Here is a 24,694-nt window from a genome sequence, read left to right on the forward strand (position 1 = left end):
GCTTGATACAGTGTCCAAGTGAAAAGTCAGTTTGGAAAAAGTCCAATGCTGAATGTCACATGGGTGACCGTGCAGAATGCAGGCGGCTCCCGGCCTGCGGGAACTGGGAAGGACCCCATACCTGGGGTGGGTGCTCTGCTGGGGAAAAGCCGGCCCTGAGGCCAGACCCCTCCCCGCCCCTTCGCACTAGGCCAACCAAGGATGCCCGCGTGGGACCTCAGAGAGACCGCAAAACACTTGGCAGAAAATTAAAACGAAACGTGCCTTATCAAACAAAATGACGTTTTCTTACTACAAATATGAAAGAGACCATTATTACAGTAATAATTTTCCTCTAAGTAATGACATTACACTGGGCCTTCTTTTCTATTTGGTAGGTACAAACAAATCTTATCTAAAGATAATGAAATGGGGAAGTAGAGGAAAAATCTTGAAGAATTCCAAAGAAAACCACCATTCTCGTCAGATGTAAAGGAAAAGTGACTGACACACTGAAGAGAAGAGCCTGGGCCGAGGAACCCGGAGACCTACATTCCGTCTTAGCTCTGCTGCTGAGTCGGGACTGTTTCCTCGCTTGCAGAGTAAAAAGATCTCAGGGGACCCCACATTCCACTCTCTGATTCCATGACTGAGTCTGTGCCCCTGGAGGTACAGTTCTATCCTTATGCTCATTAGAGGAGACTGAAGCAAGAGGGTCGTCCAAAAGGCGGCTACTGGGTCCAGGGTTCACCCAAGTCGCCAAATCCAGCTAGAATCTGCTCTTTTCCCCACTACATGGATGCCTCCACCCAACCCCATATATATACGTAAAATCTCTGCATCTCTGCATATATATATAATCCTTATCTTCATCTACACATCTTTTCTAAAGCTATATTTACATCTATATCTATATCTATCTTGATGATTCACAAATCACATTTGCATATTAAGGGCTCTGAAATTTCTTATGTTAAAAAAAAATTCATTGAGTTCTGTTTAATTCCAAGATTCTTTAACTTATGTGACACAAGGAACCCCCTTGAAATACTTTTTCTCTCTTTGCGTCACTTCTATTAACAACCTTCATCAAAGAATGTTCTAGAATACCATGAAAGAGTGTTGCTGAGGTTTTAGCTATAAAAATATTTCATGAATGAGGATTTCTGAAGGATGAGAATCTTGGATCCTAGATTCAGCTTTCTGCTTTATTTAGACCAATATAAATATGACTAGATGGCTAAAATCTAAAGGAGTTTAAAGGAAGTTGATAAATAGAGAAATCAGAAGGCACTGTATCCCCAGGTATCCAACTATTTGTTTAAATAATTGAGGACAAATGATAGACAGCAGAGTCAAGTCAAGTTGAGGGCCTACAATAAACTAAGTAGAGAGCATTTCCACTTTCATAAAATGAGAACGGGATAGTAGGAAAGAAAAACTTGAAATTTAAGGATAAGAGATTTGTATCCAAGTTCAAATTCAACCAATGACTGAAACTCAATTCCCTTTTATGTGACTGATATATAGCATTGGGCCTGGTAGATGCTCAAAAATTACATGTTGATTTGAACAAATGTACAGTCTCGAGCAATTTACTTCACCTCCCTGAGCCTGTTTCCTCACATGTAAAATGCAGATAATAATCATCATTTCCACTTCCAGGGCTGCTCAGGAAATTCAATCAGATGATGTATTTGTGAGCAAGTTTTAATCTTAACTTAGCCTGATGTAAATGTTGGCGGCAGCAAGTCCTGTCATCGCCAACAATAACAAACCTGGTGGGTTTGAAAGCTGGCCACACTAGTTCCCGTCAGTTCTCACGGCCATGTCTCCTCCAGGGATGCTGGTCAGCAGCAGATGGGCAGGACACGTGTGCCCCTCTAATGTAGGAAGAGGAACTGGGACGAGGGACAATGCTTGGCCAAATTAGCTTCTAGCACCAAGGAAAGAGCCCCTCAGGAAGCCTGTAGATGCAACTCATCGGTTCCTGTTGACCCACAGTAGCTGGAAATTGTTTACTGCATTCACTGAATTACACATTTTGAGGTTTGTTGACAGAGGTAGGATGTTGTCCTTCATTGTCCCCTTGACATTCCTCACAGCTCCATAAAAGCTAGGATTTCTATTAAATCCAGACACCAACCCTGATCGAGCTGTAGTGCATTTCTTGGTACTGAGCAGAGGTGCCAGGGAAACACAGCTTCAAAACAAAAAAGAAAGCAAGAAAACGTGGTGCCAATACCCCACACACCTGCGGTGACACTCGGTGCTTCTTCCTGAAGTGTCCTCTAGAGCTGCCTTCTCCAGCCAGTGGCCACCAGCTGCACAGGACAGGTGAGCCCTTGAGAGGTGGCTGGGATGCTCTGAGTACAAGACACGTACCAGATTTCAATGGCAGCATGATAAAGAAGCAAAAAGGACATAGGTAATTTTTATATGGAATCTATGTCAGCATAAAATAGGTTATCAAAATTCATTTCATCTGTTTATTTTTGTCTGCTTAATGTGGCTACCGGAAGATTTAAAATCGCGCCTGTGGCCCACATTCTGTGGCTTGCATTGTGGCTTTATTGGACAGGGCTGCTCTAAAGCAGTGATTTTCAAATTGTGGGTTGCAGTATATTCATGAATCATGAAGCCAATTACATGGATCACAACCTATATTTTTTTGAAGGAGGATAGAATAAATAGATTGGGTTAGAATGGGTGGTATTTAGGGAAGGTAAACACTGTTCTGTGAAACTTTGGGTTTCAATTATATATATATTTATGTATCGGATAATTGCAGATGTTTTGGATAGCACATTATGGAGAGAAGTGTCTTTTCAGTCGGTAGAGAAAAAGTGCTTGGCCCCTCTCCTGAATTACCCTTGATAAGACAATACTTCCTCAAGCCAGAGGGCCCAGGCAAACCGCAAAGGCTGTGATTCCTATCTGACTGGGGAGACGCAGAGATGAGTCGGGTCGTTGCCCTAACTTTCAAGTTCTGCCCTGGAAACTCTGCAGCCCGTCCTGATGGCGCAGGAGAGAGAAGCAGCTTCTCTGCCTACAAATCCATCTGTGAGCCGTGGCAGCACCCAGGCCAGCGTGGAGAGCAGCTGCGGCACCAACCCTGTCCCCACCCAGTAGCTACTGGGGCCCTGGATGGGGGCATGGGAGCAAACACAGCCCCACGTCCAGGCGCCCAGGGGTGAGAAGCCAAGCCCCTTAGGCAAATCAGACCTGGAGTAGCTAACCGCTTCCACGGGGATGAGATGCACTTCCTGCTTCAGCACATTCCCGCGTGGCAGGAGATGTTCCTCCCCAGAACGTACAGGAGTCCAAGCTCCAAACACTCGTTCCTCTACGTAGCTAAATTACAAAAATACAGCCGCTGCGCGTTCCTAGGAGCTGAGCCCCACAGGCGCCCCAGGCAGCCTCCTTTGGCGGGTCACAGGCCCAGCTCCAGGTTGACCTAGGACCCACAGACAGCAGGGTGGTAGACCGTGGCTGACTAACCCCGGCTCTAGAGGAGGCAGGGGCTGAGGCTCACCCGGGGCGGTGGTCCTGACCTTCTGGTGATGCCAGACCATAGAAGCTGTGGAGGCCACAGCTCCTGGGCGGTCACAGCGCTCATGCTCAACCCTGGAGTGGGCAGCGCTGATTTGACCAAATTCACGGCTTAGGGAAGAAGGGCTGGAGGGTCTCAGTGTTCCCAGGCCCCAGTCTGAGACGCTCAAGAAACTTGCTAGTCCAAGTTCAGTGGCAGAGGGCGGAGGGCAGAGAAAGGGGATGCAAACACCTCCCGTTGTCCCTAGCTGCCACCTTCTCACCGGAGGCTCTTTTCATAGCCTGTGAGGACATGCGTCGGGGACTGACCCCACCTGCTGTCCCATGCCCTGCTCAGGAGCTTCCCAGGATACTCGTATCAAGCACCCTGACAGTGAGAGCTCGTTCAGCTTGAGCCCCAGAGCACCTCAGAGGACACCTGTCTGGCTGCCACTTTTCTTAGAGCGCTTGCTTTGTGCTGGGCCCTGTGTTCAATGCTTAGCACCTAGTGTATGTTAAAGGGTGGGCTGAGCCACCTTGAGACCAGGGCTATTACTACTCCCAAACTACAGGAAACCAGGGCTCAGAAACCACCACTGTACACAGTTGCACAGCTAGCACACTGGACTAGACTCCAGGCCCAAAGGATTCCCCAGCCCCACACCCGGCACCCTCTCGTCTCCCACTTCAGTATTCTTAAAACAAGATCCCAGAAAATGCTTTGACCAGCCCAAAGTAAAATCCACAACGTGAGCCCTGAGGTCTGACTGAGAATCACTCCAAGTCTCTCCAGGGGGCATGAACCCATCCTCCCCTGGACACAGGGGGTCTATGGGTGCAAAACCCCAGGGTCTGAGTCGCCCTCCAGTGGTCTGAATTGGTATTTCTTGCTTGGTCTCCACGACCCTGAAACTCTGAGCTTAGCGGGCATCTCAGCAGCAGCACCTGCTTCACTCCCACTTGCCCATGGTCCTTCCCACCTGCTTAGGAGGCTGCTGCTGCTCTGGTGGAATCCGGAGGTGCTAGGTAAAGAAAGGGGCAGGAACTTCCCAACCCTCTTCCGCCACGTCCACTCAGTCCCTGGCTCCAGACTCTCCCATCCCTACTGAAGTCTCTCTTCGGCAGAGCTTCAGGTCACCTGCTGAGGGCGTGCTCACCCGATCAGTCAGAAATGACAGTCCAGGAGGGGCAGGTGCCCTCTTCTCCTGGAGGACGTCCTCTAACAGACCTGTTCATTGTTCTGAAGGGAACCAAACCAAAATGTCTGCCGGACGGTCATGGGTTGGGACACGATTCCACACGCGAGTCCATGCAGAGAACGCTGGGGAAGCCTGTCACCCTGTCCACACTTGCCAGGCCCCACCCTGACAGCCTAGTTGGAATCTGCCCAGCCCCGACCCCTGTGTGGCTGTCCCTGGCTTCGGTCTGGACTTCTCGACCTGAAGCCTGGTCGCTGACACAGACCTGCCCTCCAGGCCTGGTCCAGAGCAGGCAGAGCCGTTCTCCGCCCTACTTCCCCCAAAACAGCAAGCCTGAGGTACTTGGTGGTTTAGAGTATCGATTCCAAACAGGGCGCAATCTCAATAATGGAAATAAGCCCAGCGGGGGGAAAATACGCCAAAATCAATGACCTTCACTGGGTTAGGGTATTAAAATATAACCTTTGTGCATGCAGTTGCTCTTTTATAATGAATATGTATTGTTTTTCTAATCAGAAATGAGAACAATCTCTATAAAGACAAAGCCTTGCTAGTTCAGTGTTAGGCCACTGATGAGGGCTCTGCCTCCTGAGGCCTGCGGGATTTGGCTTGTGCACGTGCATCTTGACCCCTGGAAGGCTTGGGATCCCTGTGCTGGCTCTGTCGATGTGCCTCCTCTCCTGGTGCTTTGGATGCTAGTGCCTCTACTCCAAGGGATCCTGGTTATACCCCAGATATGCTACATTATCTGACTGAGGCCATTTTCTGTTGTTATAACAAAATACCTGATACTGGGTAATTTATAAAGAATAAGAGTTTTTTAAAGGCTCACAGTTTTGGAGGTTGAAAAGTCGGAGAACATGGAACAGGCACGTGCTGGGTAGCTGATGGACCTTGTTGCAGCAGCAGCAGCAGCAGAATCACACAACAGAGGGTACCACAGGGCAAGCCCCACCCAGCAAGGGCACTAGCTTGGGTCTCTCTTCCTCCCCCTGTAAAGCCACCAAGGCCTTCATGAGAGCCCCACCCTCAGGACCTTGCCGGAGCCTAGCTACCTCCCAAAGGTCCCATGCCATGTGAATGTGAAAATGAAGTTCCCCAACAACGGCAGTGGGACCGTTGGGAGGTGGCCTGGACCCTGCTGTTTCCCCCAAGGCCTCACACCAGTCGCCAAAGCTCGGCAAGTAGCTCCGGCCCCTGGGACTCTGGCTCCTCAGAGTTGGGCTTCAGGGATCCCACATCCCTGAGCCATCAAGGGGCAACTGCCAGAGGGGTGAGGTCTCGGTTTACATTCTCGTCCTCCCCACTCTGGGAGGTAGAGTTGCCTATTCCCTGAGGGTGGTTGATCACCTGCATGAAAAATCAATGGTACTTCTCTATACTTGTGGGCCACGCCAAATGTCCCCAAGGGACTGGTCACTCAGCATCACCCTAGCATCCTCAGTTCTGCTCGACTCAACCATTAATCTAGCAGCCAAGTGGGTCACTGTCATCCTGCACTCCCTTGATGCTGGGGCTGAGAAAGCTGAGGAGGAGCAAGGACGCCATCGTGGACGTCCCACAGGGACCTCCGACCAAGTGGAAATGGAGAACACGTGCTTCTTTATGTTTCGGCCATTAACACTGCTGATGCCTTCCGGTCGATTACGTGCTACTTCATGGTTTATAAAATGCCTGATTCTCACTGTGAGTAAACTCCCAATTCACAGATTAGGAAACAGACTCAGGAATGGTCGCATGGCTGCTTCCTCTCGTGCCGCCAGTGAAGGGGGCGGCAGGAGGCGCCTCGGAGCCAGAGTGCTCCCACCAGCCAGTCACCCTTCTCCAAAATCTCCCTGAGGGCGCCCCCTGGAGAGAACCATCCCTGGCCAGGCCCACAGCCAACAACCTCCACCAAGTTCAAGGACAAAGAAGGCCACAGATCACTCCTTCACGTCTGAGAACAAGCAAGTCAATCTTTGGGGGACTGACAGGGCCCGAGTAATCAGAGGAGCCAGCTTCTCAGAGAAGATGGACATGTGGTGGGTAAGACAATTAGGGGGTGTGGACAACCTGACAGGTACCAAGGCCAATAACAAGACACGAGGTGACAGGCAACCACAATCAACAGGGAAGCGAGGGGGGAAGCCTGTAATCCTGGAGCTATCAGGGAGAGACGCTGGAAATGGTAGGCAGGTGCTTAGTACCCTAACAATAAACTGCTGATGGACAGCACAGGGTGTTCTGACCCTCGCTGTCACCTATACACGCCAGGCCATCAATTCAGAGATGAGCATTTCAGAAACTTTGGAAGCAGGAAACACAAACTTGTGAAAGAGGCAGGATGCCTGAGTGGGCAAGGCTGGCTGGAACCACTCACTTGTGCTTGCCCAGGTGTGTGTATTATTTAGAGGTGGGCTTGCTACATTCCAGGCTCTGGCTGGTTGACAGACTCAGCCCTCCAGACAGTTTCTCTGGGCTGGGGAGGCAGGGAAGGGGCAAAACTGCAGATAACTGCAGGGATATGTGGAATAACAAATTTTGCAGAAAATTAAAAGGGAAATAATTATCACAAATTCTTTCTTACAAGAAGCCTTCCCAACCGAGTACATTCCTAGAGAAGATTTTGGAGTGAGGTATTTGAATCTTAGAACCCTCATCTAAAGGCTTTGTGATGTTTAGACAAATCACTTAACCTCTCTGTACCTCAACTTTTTTATCCGTAAAATGGAGATGATAACAATGGCTTATAGGGTGGGGTTGTGACTCCGTATATAGTTCTCTCCTAGCATGGATGAGGTCCTAGGTTCTATCGCCAGTACTGGGGGAAAAAAGTAATGATGATGACTTGTATGATTGACATGAGGATTAAATGAGTTAATATTTACTGCCTCCATGTGCTTGGAGTATGTATGCGTCAGTCCAAGAAGCCTTTCCTTTCCCTCATCATGCAGCCCCCATGCATACCCAAGAGCAGGAAGCACGAACTCTGAATCTGTGATTCTGATAGATGTAACCTGAAGGGATAGGCACCTTCCTTCCTAATAAAATAAATGTCACTGGTTTGGGCAAACCCAGCCATCAGTCCAATGTCTTCAGTCTTTCAGGAAAAGCCCAGTGATCTTGTTATTTTGGAGAAAAGCAATAAATATTCATTGTTGACTTAATCCTGTGGACTCACCTTGCAACTCAAAAGTTTGGATCATTCCAGACTCATTTGTGGGTCCAGGACCCACAAATATTCCAGAACCATGGAAGGCCGTGGCACGGCCCTCCTCGTTATTGTCTTGGGAAACAGCTCTTCTACTTGGGGCAATTCATTTAGTGAATCAGGTCGAGTCTTGCTCAGCAGGGAGCAGTGCTATTATAATGATTTGGGGCAGGAATTTTGTTTGATTATGCAAACTAGGATCCATCGGAGGGATTACGTTTCCCACTGCGAACTCCCAGGAGAGGGTCGGTTTTGAGTATTTGCTGGGGAAATCTGAGGGCCTCGTGGAGCACATTCCTCCAGCCCTGCAGGAGGAGCGTGGCTGAGTCACTCCATGGAGAGAAACTGCAGGCCTCCTCTGCCCGACAGGCCTGGGTCCCCACTTGCTCCCTTCTCACCCTCAGCTGCCAGGCCCTGCCCCACCCCAGCTCTGTGGCCAGGGTCAGTGCTGGCCAGTTTGCCCGCCCTTGCCCCGGCCAGCTGCCATTCAAGTCCCCTGAGTATCCTGAGAATGGAGAAGGTAGAAGTCTGATTTTTTTTTTTATTGATTTAGAGAACACATTCTTGCAGAGAAATAAAAACAAATAAATAAAACTGTGCCTTTACTTGTTTATTTATTTATTTAATGTCACTGTATTTTTCTGGTGTCCCTGTGAGGAAAACAAATGAACGGCAATGTGAACTAGATTCCTTTTTTCCCCCCATAAATTTCTCAGAAGGAGCAGAGATTACCCCCAGAAAACTCCATTTCTTTGGTAACAACTTTATGGCTTGTTATTGGGAGGAATGAGCCTCGCCCTCACTCATCTGTAAAGTGGAGCTGCGTTCCCACCTCACCTAGGGCCCAGAACGAGTGGAGGGATCCCCTGGGGTGATGTTTGGGAAAGCATCCTGGAAACACTAATGAGCTCAACAAATGCCAGGCTCCGCGACTCTGGCTCGCGGTGGTGCTTTTCCAAAGGGGAAAGGTAGAAAGATCAACGTGAGAGAAAATGCTGGAACCTTTTACAGACCGTGAATCTTACTCTGCTGCAGCAGGAAGCCACACTGAACCGTGTCCACTGTTAGGTCCGTGGAAGGCTGTTGTTGAAATGAAAATGTCATGGTTATTTATGGTTTAAGGCCTACTTGTTTCCAGATAGATTCTCCGAAGGCATTAATTTATTGCCAATACTGTGTCTTGTATTACTTTGGCATTTGACTAACTGAGGGGATGAGGAAGCACAGACAAAAGAGAATTTTAAGTAGAACAGGGGACAGGAGGAAATGTCTAGAGTCACAGCCCATCCTGGAGACCATGTGGGTGCCTGAGGGACGACACGGACAGCCACAGTGGGTCAGCGGGGGCCCTGGATCCAGGTGGTCTGCAGCTAGTGGACGCTGACCTCTTACCACCCTTAAACTCTAGAAGAGGCAAGAAGAGGGTAAGAAGTTACCAGAAGCTGGAAAGAGAGTCAGTCAGATGGAGATGAGAAAGCAGTACCTTCTCCTGAGGGGCACAGACAGCCAAGTGACCTCCCAGAGACGGGGCAGGGACCTCACGGTCCTCGTGCTGGGCTCCAGCTGGGGCTCCCCTTCGGTGGGATGAGAAGGGCCCGGGAAAAGACCAGGGAGGAGAGGGCTGGAGGGGGGACCCGGAGGGCAAGGCAGAGCTCCAGGACTGGGCCGAGAAGAGGCCAGAAGGCGGGAGCCGGGAAGGGGGACACCTAGCAGGGAACTGGACGTCAGGAAAAAGCCCCGAGCCACGTGGACACCCTGCATCCTCGCGGTGGGCACATTCAGATCACACCTGAACTTCCGGAACAGGGAGACGCGCTGGGCTCCCGAGGCCTCAGCGCCCTGCCGCGCTCACTCGGCACCGTCTGTATTCTTAATTTGTCAGAAAGGCAGCTGCGCGTGACTGAATGGTCAATTCCTGTCTTTATTCAGATTGAAGACATTTAAAAGTCCAATATTTTACAATACATATCCTGAATTTAGCAGTTAATAAAACAGCATTTGAATTCCATTGGTGCCCCCTTTTAACAATAATGAACAAAGATGATGCAGTCTAACTTAATGGACAGCAAAATGCATTTTATCAAGAAAGAGAGAGAGGAAAGGAATTTAAGAAATTATGTACCCTGAAAAACCACTCTCGGAAGTAATGAGGAAGGCTAATCTGGGCCTTGCCAACTAAATAACTGAAAAATAAGATAAACGGTGGAACAAAAAAAAAAAAATTTCTTTTCTCTCCCACATTGGAATTTGTCTTGGGGTCAATGGCAGCTGCCGATGTCAAAGAGTCTTGCAGAAAACTAATGATGGTTCAAAGGCCCACAGGACCCAGAGCAAATATCTCAAGGTGCCAGTCAAGCCACCCCAATATTTGAGTTCCTTCACCCTGAACACAAGCAGCCCTGCCCTGCCACCCAGGAACCCCACCCTTCCACCAGCAAGACCTTCCTCAGTCTCTGCCCCGCCCACATCCTCTGCCTTCTCAGGGTCTCCTCCTCTCAAAATCTTTCTCAGTCTTCAAGATCCAGCTCAAAGACCTCCTTTTCCATTGACCTTTCTCTTAAGTCCTGCCGCTGAATGGTTCCTTCTGCTGGATCCCAGGAGGATTCCCCATACCTCTGACATGGTAGGCATCACCGTCTGCCATTTCTTCTGGGTACGGGAGTGACTTTCTCCCAGGCCCTCAGAGACTTTGCCAGCCTGCCCCGACATTTCAAATGGAGCCTCGCCCAGCCCCCAGCATGCAATCTGGATACCCAAATTTAATGAAAGCAAGCCGTGCTCTGTATGCCACTACCGTCAGAGCTACCTCAAACTTCAGGTAGAAAATAATTACAGTATTTCACGCACTAGAAGGATCGTTCGCCTGCTTGTAGTCTCTGGGCCAGGGTGGTGCCTCTTCACGCTCTGAAAGACATCATTTACACAACGAAGTAAATAACTCCTTTAGACCACTAGAGCCGAAACCTAATAAGTTGCCACCTCCAACCTACCAGCCATCTGAAGAAATTAATGGATATCTAATATGAAGTCAATTATCTGGTTCCTGCTAGAAGGATTGACTCCAATATAGTTACATCATATAATTGGAAACAGCATGAATTTGATATCCGAGTCTGTCATTAGGTATTTTTAGAGCAGATGAATGTATCTGGTATTCTGGATATGGGTGAATATAATTTGAAGGCAATTACTCCTGAGGTTGTTTCTCAAGAGTTTCAAAGTTCTAAAAATTAAGTGATCCATCCCTATATCCACAGTTCTAAGAGGTTCTCAGCCCATGTTTTGTAGATCAGCATGGCTCCAGGTTAGCCCCAAGACCCACTAATCCATAGATAGCAATGCCAATGTGACCAGCCCACAAGGTTTGTGTGTGTTATTTTCATAATCTAGTTTTAATGGGCTTTAAGCCTTCATGAAGACTAAAGAAGGTCCCTGCAGAGGCCAGACTTTCTTGCATTTGGCCTTGGCCTCTGCTTACACTGCACTTTGTCCTCTCTCACCATCCACTGCCCACAACACTAGCCACCTTCTAGCACCATCCCTCTGTCTGGACTCTGACTCTTGAGGAAGTCTTCTCTGGTCACTTCTCTCACACCTTTAGAGTGTCTACTAAACTTTAAATGAGTGCTCTTCAGATTAATACATACAAATGAACTGTCTTGCCTTGGCCTTCTGATTCACATGCATTAGTTTAGTCATCTCAACTAGATTATAAGTCCCAGGAGGACAGAGGCCACTCTTTATATCCAGACCCAATATTTCAGCCTGTTCTAAGGGTTCTCTTAGGTAGGAAATGGAAACCATCCATTTGGGCTGCAGTCTGGCTGGCAATCTTTCTTGCAAAGGAACTTTCTTTGCGGTTTATTAAATGTAAAGAAGGAAAGATGAAAGGTGAAATGACTCTTCAAGAAGAATAATTGAACGGCGAATGGCGACATGCTGTTCTCCAAGCTCAAGAAACACAGATGAAAAATAGACTCTAATGATAGCAAAAGGTCAGACTCTGGGAACAATTTCTGACCAAAATGGTGAAGATTAATTAGGAATCCATTATTTATGTCCTACCTCCTTCCAAAGGATAGAGGCATCAGAGGGAGGGAGGCTGTGGCATCCACTGAGTTAAGAGTGGGAGCTATGACTCGGGACCTAGATGGGTTCTCACTTACTGGGTGTAATTGGGCAAATCCTCCCCCATGCACCAAGCCTCATCTACAAGGAGGAATAATCCAATCAACCATTGTGAGCATTAAATGGGGCCCTATATATGTAACTGTCAAATGCTCTACTGATGTTAAGAATTCTCTGGAGTCTCTAAAAATTGGATCAATTCTCACCTAAATGGGATTTCTATTTACCAAAAAGCAAGAGGAAACTTAGATCATATATCATAATGTTTTGGAAGCAAAATTACAAGACAGACTTTCTGTTAGCCATAATTGCCCCCAAAGAAATAGGTGATCCCAGCGACCACATTCACAGAGCCTCGCCTGTGGCGTTGTACACTGAGGCTGGAATCTGGGTGACCCACGTGTACTTCCCAGCATGAGATTTTCATGACTCACTTGTGTCCTTCCCTTGACTGATATTTAAGACCCCATTTTGCAGATGAGAGGTCAGGTCAATCAGAGCTACCCAGAGAGAACAAGACAGCCAGGGGACAAGGCCAGCAGCCAGGTCCCGCGTCCCTCCGTGGCTTCTCTAATCCATACTGATGTGAAGCCGCATCTGCCTCGCCGCTTGTGCCAGACAATGCACGCAGAACCCTCAAGTCCCCGCCAGAGCCCTTCCTGCGAACGCCCGCCCACACGGGGGCACAGCAGAGTGCACGTGATTCGCAGGGTCCACAGCCCAGCCCGGCGGAAGGTGACGCCCCGCTCCGCAGCCCCCACCCTGCTCCCTGGCTGCGTGTTCTGGGCCAGCCGCGGAGTCCTGTCTGCTGGGAGTGTTCTGCCCTCGGGTTCTTTTCAGAAATCTGACAGGTCCAATAAAGGCCCGGTGCTGACGGAGCCCGGCGGGCACTGCCGTCTCCCCGCGGCCCAGCACGGCCGGCTGACACAATGGGGCCGGCGTGATCGCGTTACACCCCGTCTTTCATAATCACCCTCTTTCTCCGAGTGACAGAGCATCCCAACGGCAGGGAGGGAACTATTTTTAAACTAATTCTAACTTAAAAAAAAAAAAAAAAAAGCATATCGAAAAAACGTCTGCAGATTCGGTTCTGGCTTATAAATCACCCCTAGAGATTGCGGGGACGAAGGTTGACGGAGGCTGGAAGATCCAAAGAGAGCACTGGCCGCCCACCTGCCCGGATCATCTCCCGCGCCCCCTGGAAACTCACGCTCACCGGTCAGCGGTTCTCCCTCAGGTCCCTCTGCCCCATCTGTCTCTTCCATCCCCTTGCTGACTTGGGAAACAGAAGAAGGGGAGAGAGGCCAGGGGCCTGGTGTCAATGGCCGCCTCTGGCTGTCCTCCTCTCCTCCTCTCTCCTCCCTCCCTCCCAGTGCCCTGGCCTTCTGAGACCCTTCCCCTCCGGCTGTGAAAGGTGATGCTCACAGAAGACTTTTCTCTACCTTCAAAAGGCTCTCAGTGTGAAGAAATAAAGGCAGAAGGGTGCAGGTGGGGGAAGGGAAGGGAAAGGGAAGCCTCCCTAAGAGGGAGTGAACACCTCATTAACTCCACACTGAATCAGCCTCGTGGCCCATCCTGTTATCCACCTCTTACAAATTGCCCAGAGACACCTCTGGTGCTGGCCATGATAATTATATTGATAAGGAAGCCGAAATGAGGAAATGAATCAATGGAACCACACGGATTTCTCGAGTATCCATCTATCGAATTACCGCAACTCTTGCACTCTCATTTGGAGGGTCATTAGCTATCTGTCTTGCTCACGACTCTCAGTGCGACACTGAACCCTGGGTGTGCTCTCTCTCCCTCAGGTTTACGTTTCCTCCCTACCTGTAGAACGTCGCTGGCTTCTCTCACCAGCCTGGTGCTTGTCCATAGCTCCTTCTCCATCTTCTCTTTCCCTCCTTCTCTGATTTTTCCCTCCTCTCCCCTGTCTTAGCCTGAGTGACTGTAATAAAATATCATACACCTGGCTGTTAATAAACAATAAAAATTTATTTCTTACCATTTTGGAGTCTGGGAAGTCTGAACTCAAAGCATAGGTAGATAATTGATGTTGGTCTGCTCTCTGGTTCTTGGTGCCCTCTAGCTGCAGGCCCATAGTGACAGAAGCAAGGGATCGCTCTAGGGCCTCTTTTATAAGGCCCTAATCCTATTCACGAGAATGCCCTGTATCCTTGTCACCTCCTGAAGTCTCCACCTCCATATATGAATTAGCAGGGGACACACCCCATCAGTCCACGGCACCCCTTCTCCCACCACTACTTTATTCTTTGGTCCATTTTGCTTCTTGTCCTGGAGACTGACTAGTCCTGTGGAATGACAGGTCTGATGGACAGGAAGACAGTAGAGGGAGGAAAGGAGTTTCTAAGTCACTTTTGGAATCAGAGGTTTGCATCTGGCTTCAGTGTGCACCTGCCACCTTCCACTACAGACACAGCATGGACACACGCATCTAATGCAGCATTCCAGGCATGCTGCAGCCAGAGGCCAGTTCTTCCTGGGACAATTTATAAAAATCTGCCCACCACCCTCACTGGAAAATGCAAAAGCAAATGACCTCAAAGAACAGTCAGTGTTCTTTGCAACAGCAGAGAACTAGGAGGCAGAGGGAAAGAATGAAGGCAGGGGAGGAAGCTTTCGGGGACATGGACAGAAGTCCACTTTAAAATAATTAAGTGACATAAGCATAGCCAAACCTGGCATGTTTGTCAAGTAGACATTTAGTAAGCCTTGGTTTCCCTCCCTCCTCCTTCGGCAGCTGCAGCCAGAACATCCATCCGCTCATCCAGCCCTCTTTCTCTGCCTTCCTGAGAGAGGCAGAGAGATGGGGCTGCAGTGAACCACGGCAATGGCTGTGGCTGAGCTGAGGGGGACACCCCCTGGGATCAGAGAGGCAGAGGGAGCCCGTGCCAGGCCCTGGTTTTCAGTAACTGCTGGCTCAGTAGAGAACTTCCTGGCAAAGGGCAAGTTTAAAAGATGTCCCCCAACTCCTCTGGTCTTAGAGGAGACCAAGGTTTACTGGCTTAGAATTGCTCCTGAGTCTTAGGACAGGGAGAAGTTGTGCATTTTTAAATCAAAAGCCATCAGACAAGCCTTCTCTCAAGGGGGAGAGACTGAAGCAATTTCTGGGGAACTAGACTGGATTGGTGGAGAAAACATTAAGCTAAAAGTCATGGCTGTCAGGAAGCCCTAAATCTGAACCCCAGAGAGGAGAATGTTGATATGTCAGAGTGTTGATTCTCGGTCTGTCCTGAGAACGGTGTGTGGCCACTAATTAAAGCTGGCTGCGAACCAACAGTGAGGAACACAGACTGGCCAGCGAGATCCGGCTCAGTCCTGACTGCTGCTCATTAACTGTGCAATCTTGGTCAAGTTCCTTGGCCTTTCCTGAAGCTCATTTTCTTCATCTTAAATAATGGAAGTAAAAAGAGGACCTACCACCCTTGCCAATGGCCACAGGGCCCCACTCCTACTGACTATCTGTGGCTGGTCCAATTGATTGACATCCCCTTCTGGTTGGTTGATGCCCCATTCTGACTGGTTGTTGCCCAAATCATCCCAGAACCATAAATATCCAGACTCCCAAATATCACTCCTCCCTACCCTATAGGATTTCTATGACGAATGAGGCAAAGAAACACAAAGAACAAGTTTAGTTGGGTCCAATTATTTTGGGTATTTGTTATGGCTTGAATTACACACCGAAGCTGCTTTTGGGTTGAAGTCCTGGCCCCTAGGACCTCTGCAGATTGGAGGAGGTGGGACCCCTAATGCAGTATGGCCGGCGAGCTTCTAAGAAGGTGACTGTGTGAGGACACAAGGGGAACACACGGAGCATAGAGGGAAGGCTGCTGCCCTGCATCCACAAGGCTAGGGTTGCCCGGGCTTCCCGGGCATCCTCAGAAACTCGAAAAGAGGCAGGAATTGAGTGTCCTTCAGAGCCTTCTGAGAAAACTGACCTGCCGACACCTGGATTGTGCACTTGCCGTCTCCAGCACTGTGACAGGATAAAGCTCTGCGGTTTCAGGCCACCCGCTGTGGTGATTTGTTATGGCAGCCCTAGGAAATTAATGCAGTATTGTTGTGGGTAGATTCCAGCAGTCCACCAAGACTGTGAATTTATGAAGTATCAACAAAGAAAAGACTGCAGCATTCATTTTAGTCCCATTTAGTCTCCTCCGATGCTTGAAAACCCCCTTCAGCATTCTCACCAAATCGTGTTTCAGCTTGTGCCTGAACACCTCCAGTGACCAGGAGCTCACTACCCATCATGACCACCGGAGTGCTCACTACCAGGACAGATAGTCTCATATTGGACCAAAATCTCTTCCCGTGTTCATTTCCCCAATGGACGGAAGCTACTTCGCTGGGACCTCGTGCTATGTAAATGTCTAAACCCTTAGCATTTCACAACCGTTCAGATACTTATGTTCTTGCACATGTCAGAGTTTTAGCAGATGCAGTTTCTTCCATATAGAATGAACTTCTGCTGTCTTTACTAAAGAGTAATTCCTTAAGGTCTATTTCAGGATTTATCTTCTGATAGAAGGGGTTATGCTGTGTGTGTGTGTGTGTGTGTGTGTGTGTGTGTGTGTAGGTGGGGAAGCAATCCCAAAAATCTGTGCTTCAAAAACGAGAGGATTTTCTCCCCAATCTGCACATTCACCATGACTCAGCAGAACTCTGTTCACTGTAGTCCTTTGGGGACCCAGACTGCCAAACCAGCCGCCATCTTGAACACTGAGTTGCCATGGAGGAAGGTCTGGAGGATGTCCCCTCAGCAACACAATGCATCTGCCCAGAAGGGACACACATCACTGCCTCTCACAACCTACTGGCCAGAACTAGTGACATGGTCTCACCTAACCCAAAGGGAGCTGGAAAATGTTGTCTTACTGTGTGCCTAGAAAGCCACACCAGAAATACTTGCAAACAGCACTGACGTCTACCCACCCGTCCCTGTGTCGCTTTCCCTGCTGCCCCGTAGGACTGCGTGTTTACCTGCAGGCCTCTCTAGGCACTTCTAGTACTTATTACTCACGGTCATTATCACATTGCATCGTCATTATGTTCACTTACATTTTTATCTCTTCCTTGAGACCTAGCGTTTCTCAAGGACTGCAAGGAGGTCACAATAAATGTTTGAATGTGTGGATGCATTTGAGAACAGCGACCATATATCATCCACAGTCAAAGTCAAAGTCCTTCTGGTGGCTTATGGGGCCATTCACAATCTAGACCCCACCACTTCTCTTACCTCATCTCCCAGCATCAGCTCCTCACCTGGCCCCAGACATAGCATCACTCAGACTCACAGGTCTGCTCCTGACACTTGCCGTTCCCCGTGGCTGGGTTGCATATTCACTGTCATTTGCTCTGCCCACGACCCTGCTTCTGATGGAGCTCCACTTAGCTATCATCTTAGCAGAGAAGCTTCTCCAACGCCCTCTCTAAAGAATCACATGACCCACCTATCCCTGTTAACTCCCCGGCTGGTCCACTGATCTCTTATTCTTCTCCACAGCAATTACCTCTTTCTGATGCAAACCCACACATTATCACACTAAACAGCATAAAATATGTAATGTGCTATAGTATATATTATACACATAATTATTTTTGTTATTTATTTACTGTTCCACCATCCCCACACACTCTTGAATGACCCAAGGGCCAGGATATAGTATGTACTTAATTTTAAAAAGTTCAATGAATGAGTGATACAGGAATGAATAACCTCCTGAGTCTTTTCATCTCTGGACCAAAATATTAAATTCCTCCCTCTCATATGACACAATTTTGAGCCCTTTTAACACCCTAGCCACCCAGACGTGATTGATGATCAGCAGTGCAAAGCAGAGCAAACCCTCGTCTATCCTGGTTTCTATATTTCAATTAATAAAGCCTATATTTAAATAAGAATCTAGAGGTTACTGTTAACTGACTCATAGCCAGTTTAATTATTGAATGAAATCTCAAGTGTTTTTCACATACAAAACTGTGCCTCCCCCTCTTTCTATAATCTTGTTGCTGTTGTTTTGGATCAAAGTGTGGGACTTAACCTTGCTTTCCCTCTTGATTTCCCTGGCACTTGTCTTTCTTTTCATTTATAACATCATTATTTATTTATTAAGTATCTACTATGTGCAGAAGTCTGCATTAAGTACTACAGCGTATTGTGTGATAATTCCCATTAAAAAAAAGAGTTCAGTAATACCAACATGGATCAGATAAACAAACTTTAACCCAGCAGGAGAGATAGCAAGGCCCCTTCAGTGTGTAATGACTGAGGGCAGAGACGTTCCTGAAAAGGCTTCAATAACAAGGGCAGAAGTGACTCTCTGGGGAAGTAATGCCTGGAACACGGGAATCAGGAAGGCAAGTCGAGCTGGGATGACGGGAGGCTTGGGAAGAGCTTCAGTTGTGAAGGTGGTTGGTTCGGACACGACCCTCCACTGTCCCCAGGTAGATTTACCTCCCCCAATGTGAACGATGACTCACCATCTCCTGCAACACTCAGGACCTCACTGTGTTTGGACAAGGTTATGGGAAGGAGCAGGCTTTTCTGATGCCACCCAATAAATAAAACGTTTCATGTGTTCTAGCAATTTCAGGGCAGTTCTTGAATAGAAGAACCAGAACAATTATCTACCTGTCTGCAAACCATATTGATTTTAATTTATAAGAATCGTACAGATAATAACTCAATCATCACTCCATCCCTCAAGGTAGGTATTATCTCTATAGATCAGAAAACTGAGGCACAAAGAGGGCAAGGGGTCTTCCCACAGTTTGAAAGTGAAGGGACTGAGGCCCGAACCTGGGCACCTGGCTAGGGAGTCGGTGATCTCCACTGGTCTGGTCTTCTGCTTCATCTGCATATTGGAAACAGGGCAGACGACAGTCCAATATACAACATATGGGCTGAATAAGAAGACAGGTTTTGTGGTCGTCAGTGATATATGTTACCCCTCGTTCAGTCATCCCTCAGACATTGTTCAGAGCTGAAATTGAGGAGAACAGTGCATGACTGGGGGTTAATGGAGAGGGACCAAACGAATTGGAGACTGAACCAACCTTCTGCCCACTCCTAATTCATCTGTTTGTTCAACCTTTCATGTTGAACAAACAACCTTTCATGCCCATCCATTCATTCAGCAACTTCACACTGGGCACTTTCCCTGCCCTGGACACAGTCACATGCTGCAGATAAGACTCAGGCTGGCCAGGCGAGGTGGCACATGCCTGTCATCCCAACTTGGAAGGCTGAGGCAGGAGGATCACCAGTTCAAAGCAGCCTCAGCAAAGGCAAGATGCTAAGCAATCAGTGAGACCCTGTCTCTAAATGAAATACAAGATAGGGCTGGGGATATGGCTCAGTGGTCGAGTGCCCTTGAGTTCAACCTCTACCCCCCCCTCAAAAAAAAAAGACTCAGGCTGGCCCCAGTTGCCCTGGCAATCCAGGGGGGGACACGCAAGCCAAGGAGGCCATGGTCTTGCACCGTCAGTGCTATCAGAATGGGGCTCATGGAGTAGTGGGGGTCAATTCAGCCTGCATTGGGGGAACAGAGGAGGGGACAGAAGGGAATAGGCGAGAGGAGAATGTTTTGTGAAGGAAGGAACACTGAAGGAGGCCCAAGCAGAATGTCCTAATCTCAGCATTTCTGGGAAGATTCTAGAAGTGACACAATTTCCCTCAGAGACAAGATAGGGTTGACTCCCTTTTCGAGAAAGGTGCTGGCACACAGAGCCCGGTTTGGGGGTCAGTACAGCGGGCCTGCAAACCTTAACCTGTCCAGGCAGAAATCGCTCCACTGCTAGTTGAGTACATGGTGAAGGGCCGGGGTACGCCGCCCCGGGGTGAGTGAGAGACCAGCACGGTCTGCACACAGCACACCTCCCGTGACTCTGAGCTACCTTTTGTTGCCTTCTCTTCAGACTCACAGTCACTCTCACTTGGTTCCCAAGTCCTTAATCTTAGTAGCTCTCAACCTTAAGAATGGAAAGTGTGTAAGTCTCTTTTATTTTTTACACAGGAAATAAAAAGGGAACACAGTTTTTGTAAAATAGATTTTCATTACTGTGAATTTATTGTACTCCATGGTTCCCGGTGACGAGGTAACGAACAGAGGAGGCAATTTATTATTTTAGCAATTTCAGCAGGACCTTGGAAGAAAGGCACCCTGTGGTCACAGAGCCCTGGAACTATACTAATGAGATGATTAAAAGAAAGTTGGGCTCACACAGTCCCAGATAATCACAAATGTACCCAAGGATAATTAACAATTACAATTACCTGGAACTGTATTATTTGCCTGGTTGGTTACACAAAAGTCAACTGGTACTGAATAGGTGAGTTTAAAGGAGTTGTAAGTTCTCTGAAGTGGCTGGTGGGGCCCTTTCCTGATACGGATCTCGGGGGACTGTGGGAGTTCAGCTAGGGCTCTCTGGTCCCCTGCACCTAGTTCTCATCCAGAATGAAAGGTCTGAGCTCTCCTAAGAGGGCAGTCTATCCACACAGCCCCACTCCCATCCCTGGTGTGTCTTCTAGAAGCAACTTTCCTGCCATGCAGGCCAGAGTCCTTGACTTCTAGGCCTGAACAGCCCATGCAAAAGCAGTGTCCCTCTTCAGAGATCCAGTCCTCCAAGGAACAAAGTCCTGGGCCTTTCTGGCCTTGGCAGCCACTGTCCCTTCCCAGTGCCTACTAGAAGCTTTGTCTACCCATACCTCAGCTTTGTAGGGCTCAGGAAAGCCATGGCACCATGCGGGCCTCAGAGGTTGCATTGGTCCTTGGATTCTCTTACAGATTCCCACAACTCCATGCCGTGTGCTGCAGGCTGGTCTTGAACGAGCTCTGGCTGAAAGGATGGGGGCAGATGGGGAGACAGTGGTCCTGAAGAACATGCTCATTGGTGTCAACCTGATCCTTCTGGGCTCCATGCTCAAGCCCTCAGAGTGTCAGCTGGAGGTGACCACGGAAAGAGTCCAGAGGCAGGCACTGGAGGAGGAGGGAGGCCTTGGCAACTACAGTACGTCCAGCAAAGAGCAGCCCATGGTCTTCAACCACGTGTACAACATCAACGTGCCCCTGGACAGCCTCTGCTCCTCGGGGCTGGAGGCCTCGGCCGAGCAGGAGGTGAGTGCGGAAGACGAGACTCTGGCAGAGTACACAGGCCAGACCTCGGACCACGAGAGCCAGGTCACCTTCACCCACAGGATCAACCTCCCCAAAAAGGCCTGCCCGTGTGCCGGCTCGACCCAGGTGCTGCAGGAGCTGCTGAGCCGGATCGAGATGCTGGAGAGGGAGGTGTCCGTGCTGCGGGACCAGTGTGCCAGCAACTGCTGTCAAGAAAGTGCGGCCACAGGTAGAGTCGGGCCCGGCGGGGAGGGAGGGGGCTGAGCGGAGAGGGAGGTGGAGTGAGGGAGCAAAATCCTGCATCTTAAAAAAGTGCCCTCATCCGCGGCTGGCCTGCGAGTGTGTGAGATCTGAACGCCCGTCCCCGGGGACGCAGCCCAGGGATGCCCGACACTGCTCAGCCAGTTTGAAATACATTAACCTGATTTGGGGGGGATGAGTCAGGTAATGGTACAGCGGCGCGGCGCAGCAACGCGGACGGAAGGCAGGGAATTTGATGTCTGTCTTCATTCATCTTTGGTCTTCACAGGCTGTTGGATTGATATCTATTCTTGCTCACCTGAGGGACTGGAGAAGGCAGGCGCTCTGCTCACCCGATCGCAGCCTTTCTCCCTCCGGAGTAAATGAGAGTCATTAAGGTCTCAGAGGACCTGTCCGCCTCTTCCCCAGCCAGATGGAGCCTTGCTCCCTCCACAAGCACGCACGCCTGCGTGCCCCATGCACTCACACACTCACACCCAGAGCGAATCCCACCCTCGGAGGGTTGATGTGTGCCTCACTGCCCACCTCCAACTAGCAACACTGACCAGTTGCCGTCTGCACCTCTCTGTCAAGCCTGATTAAGTATCCAGAGCCAGACTTCTGGAATTCAAATCCCACCTCTGCTGCTTCCAAGCTTGTGACCAAAATAAGTCACGGAGCCTATGCCTTCCTTTCCTCATCTACAGATGACGGACTAGAACACGGGGCTATTCAGTATCACAGCACCTGGCTTCTGGTAGGCACCACAGAAGCGGAGCTGTTATGGGCTCCACCCCACTCAGCCTGCGCCCATCTGTTCTCTCCTCCCTCAGGGTACCCCAGACCCATGCAGGGTCTGAGCAGGGGCATCTGTCACCTTCTCTTGGGTGCCAGTGTCCACCTCTAGGGTCCCGTATCTCAAGGCCTCTTGGGGATGAGAATGGAATGCAGTCTAAGCAGAGGATGCTCTGCAGTCCCCCAGGGCTATCACACACATTCTCCCTGGGTCACAGAGAGGCCGGGGACAGTCTTTGAGAAGTGAAGTGTTTGGTGGGTTTTCCTCAGGTCCTTCTCCTCCCCCGCCACCAACACGAGGGACAAACAACCTGAAGACTAGAAGAGGGAGCTCCATTGTTCAGTCTCCTGTTCTTTAGGAGAACGGATGACTCCTTCACCCACCCTTCAGTGGAGTAGAGAGCAGGGGAGTGTCACAGGGTCTCTTCCCTGCTCAAGAAGCAGGGCAGCTCCTGTAAGTGGTCTTTTTACCGGGATCCCCGACAGAAAATCCCTTGTATGGGAAAGATCATACAAGGAAGAACCGCTGGGCAGTGCCAGTATAGTATTTTTCAAGCCACAAGGGCTGCGTGAAGCAGCAGAGTGAACTTCCTAGACTTCACATCCTCAGGGTCAAGTGCAGACAAGGATGCCAAGCAGGTACTCAGTGTGTGTTTGCTTAATGAGTTTGTTTAGACAGATCAATTAACCACTGTAGCTATATCATTGGAAGGGTCAGGACAGAGATATGCAAAGAATGCAAAGGATCACAGCAAAGGAAGAGTGGGGCTGAGGCCCCACTCTGAAAGCCTTTGAAGCAACCTGGTGCTGAGCTTTGATGGATGGACCTTCAGTGGATGGCAGGAAGGACGGGTTTTAACACACGACCCTCCTCTGCATGACTGACCCAGTGCTCAACCTACACCCTCCACTCCCCACGGATCCCTCTCAGTCGCCACAGTCAATAACTGAGTCAGCAGTTATTGACACAGGACTGTCCTGAGTCTGTGGGAACCCCTGGGCCTGCCCAGAGAGAGAATGAGAGGCCTGGAACTTACATGCCTTTGGAGTCATCCCTCCACCTCACTGCAATGTGACCCTGCAGGGTGGGACACAAGTCAGTCTCCCTGGGACTTTGCTTGATAGCACAACTTAACTTGGGTACCCTCCCTTCTGATCTGTTGCTCTCCCCTACCAGGTTTTTCCAGGACACACTTTTCCAATAAGTGACCTTTACATGAATCTTCACCTAACATCCACCTCTAGGGACCCCAATCTGAGGCACCCTGAAGGTCAGCTCCAGGGGGGGATCAGAGTTCCTTTGTCTTGGCCCCCAGCATGGTGCTGGGCACAGACATCACAACAGCTGAAAAGAGCTATTAAAGTGTAGGGAACTGTGTCGGGCTTAACTCTCAGCAACACAAATCCCATCAGAGACGAGCAGAGGTTAATGCCTGTCCCTCCCCAGTGCCATTTGTAGGAGGGCCACTGCTGCCCCGTGACCTTCTCCTTGACCATTCCAGGACAACTGGACTACATTCCTCACTGCAGTGGCCATGGTAACTTTAGCCTGGAGTCCTGCGGCTGCATCTGCAACGAAGGCTGGTTTGGCAAGAACTGCTCAGAACCCTACTGCCCGCTGGGCTGCTCCAGCCGGGGCGTGTGCGTGGACGGCCAGTGCATCTGCGACAGCGAGTACAGCGGGGACGACTGCTCCGAGCTCCGCTGCCCCACAGACTGCAGCTCCCGGGGGCTGTGCGTGGACGGGGAGTGCGTCTGCGAAGAGCCCTACACGGGCGAGGACTGCCGGGAGCTGAGGTGCCCCGGCGACTGCTCAGGGAAGGGGACCTGTGCCAACGGTACCTGTTTGTGCCAGGAGGGCTACGTGGGCGAGGACTGCGGCCAGCGGCGGTGTCTGAATGCCTGCAGCGGGCGAGGGCACTGCCAGGAGGGGCTGTGCGTCTGTGAAGAGGGCTACCGGGGCCCCGACTGCTCGGCAGGTAGGACGGGGCGCTCGGTGGGAGGTGTGGCGGCCTGTCCTCGGGGAGTCTGGGAGGAGGGCCGGGAGGGCGGGGAGTTCCAGGTTGGTTGGGTTGCAGTCATCTGCTTTCCAAGATGGCTGGTTCTTGGAGTCAATAACTGTGAAGCAGATTAAAAGGGGACTCAGGAAAGGTCAAGTTCAGGCTGAGAGCCAGATCTTTCTCCCCGACTCTATCAAAGGCAACGTACAGACAGGGATGACACCCCACTCCTCCTGAGGCACAAGAGGAGGCCATTAGTCTGTTTTCCATCACTGATTACATGAACCCACAGGCTGGTTGAATTACAAAGAGAAGAGGCTTATTTTGGCTCACATTTCTGGAGGCCCAAGGTCAAGGGGCCACGTCAGTCAAGGGCCTTCTTGTTGGCAGAGTCCAGGGGCAGTGCAGAGCATGACCCAGCAAGAGACAGGGAGCACATGTGTGTCTCCTGTCCCAAAGCCACCAGGATTCCGTCCTGGGGGGCTCCACTAC

General features: G+C 49.8%; 1 protein-coding gene across 5 annotated transcripts in view; it reads left to right on the forward strand.

The window, feature by feature from the left end:
- Positions 1 to 24,694, forward strand: part of Tnr (tenascin R) — a 389,754-nt gene that overhangs the window by 286,023 nt on the left and 79,037 nt on the right. For 3 of the 5 annotated variants that reach the window (XM_047521322.1, XM_047521321.1, XM_047521319.1), the window contains exons 3-4: positions 20,838 to 21,396; positions 23,705 to 24,181. In XM_047521322.1, coding sequence (XP_047377278.1) covers positions 20,898 to 21,396; positions 23,705 to 24,181 — 976 coding nt within the window. In that variant the 5' untranslated portion in view covers positions 20,838 to 20,897. Of the gene's footprint in view, positions 1 to 18,635; positions 18,759 to 20,837; positions 21,397 to 23,704; positions 24,182 to 24,694 lie in introns of those variants that run through there. The other 2 variants (XM_047521320.1, XM_047521324.1) reach the window with 2 other exon arrangements.

This window comes from Sciurus carolinensis, chromosome 12, assembly GCF_902686445.1.
Source record: "Sciurus carolinensis chromosome 12, mSciCar1.2, whole genome shotgun sequence".
In the NCBI taxonomy this organism is placed as follows: domain Eukaryota; kingdom Metazoa; phylum Chordata; class Mammalia; order Rodentia; family Sciuridae; genus Sciurus; species Sciurus carolinensis.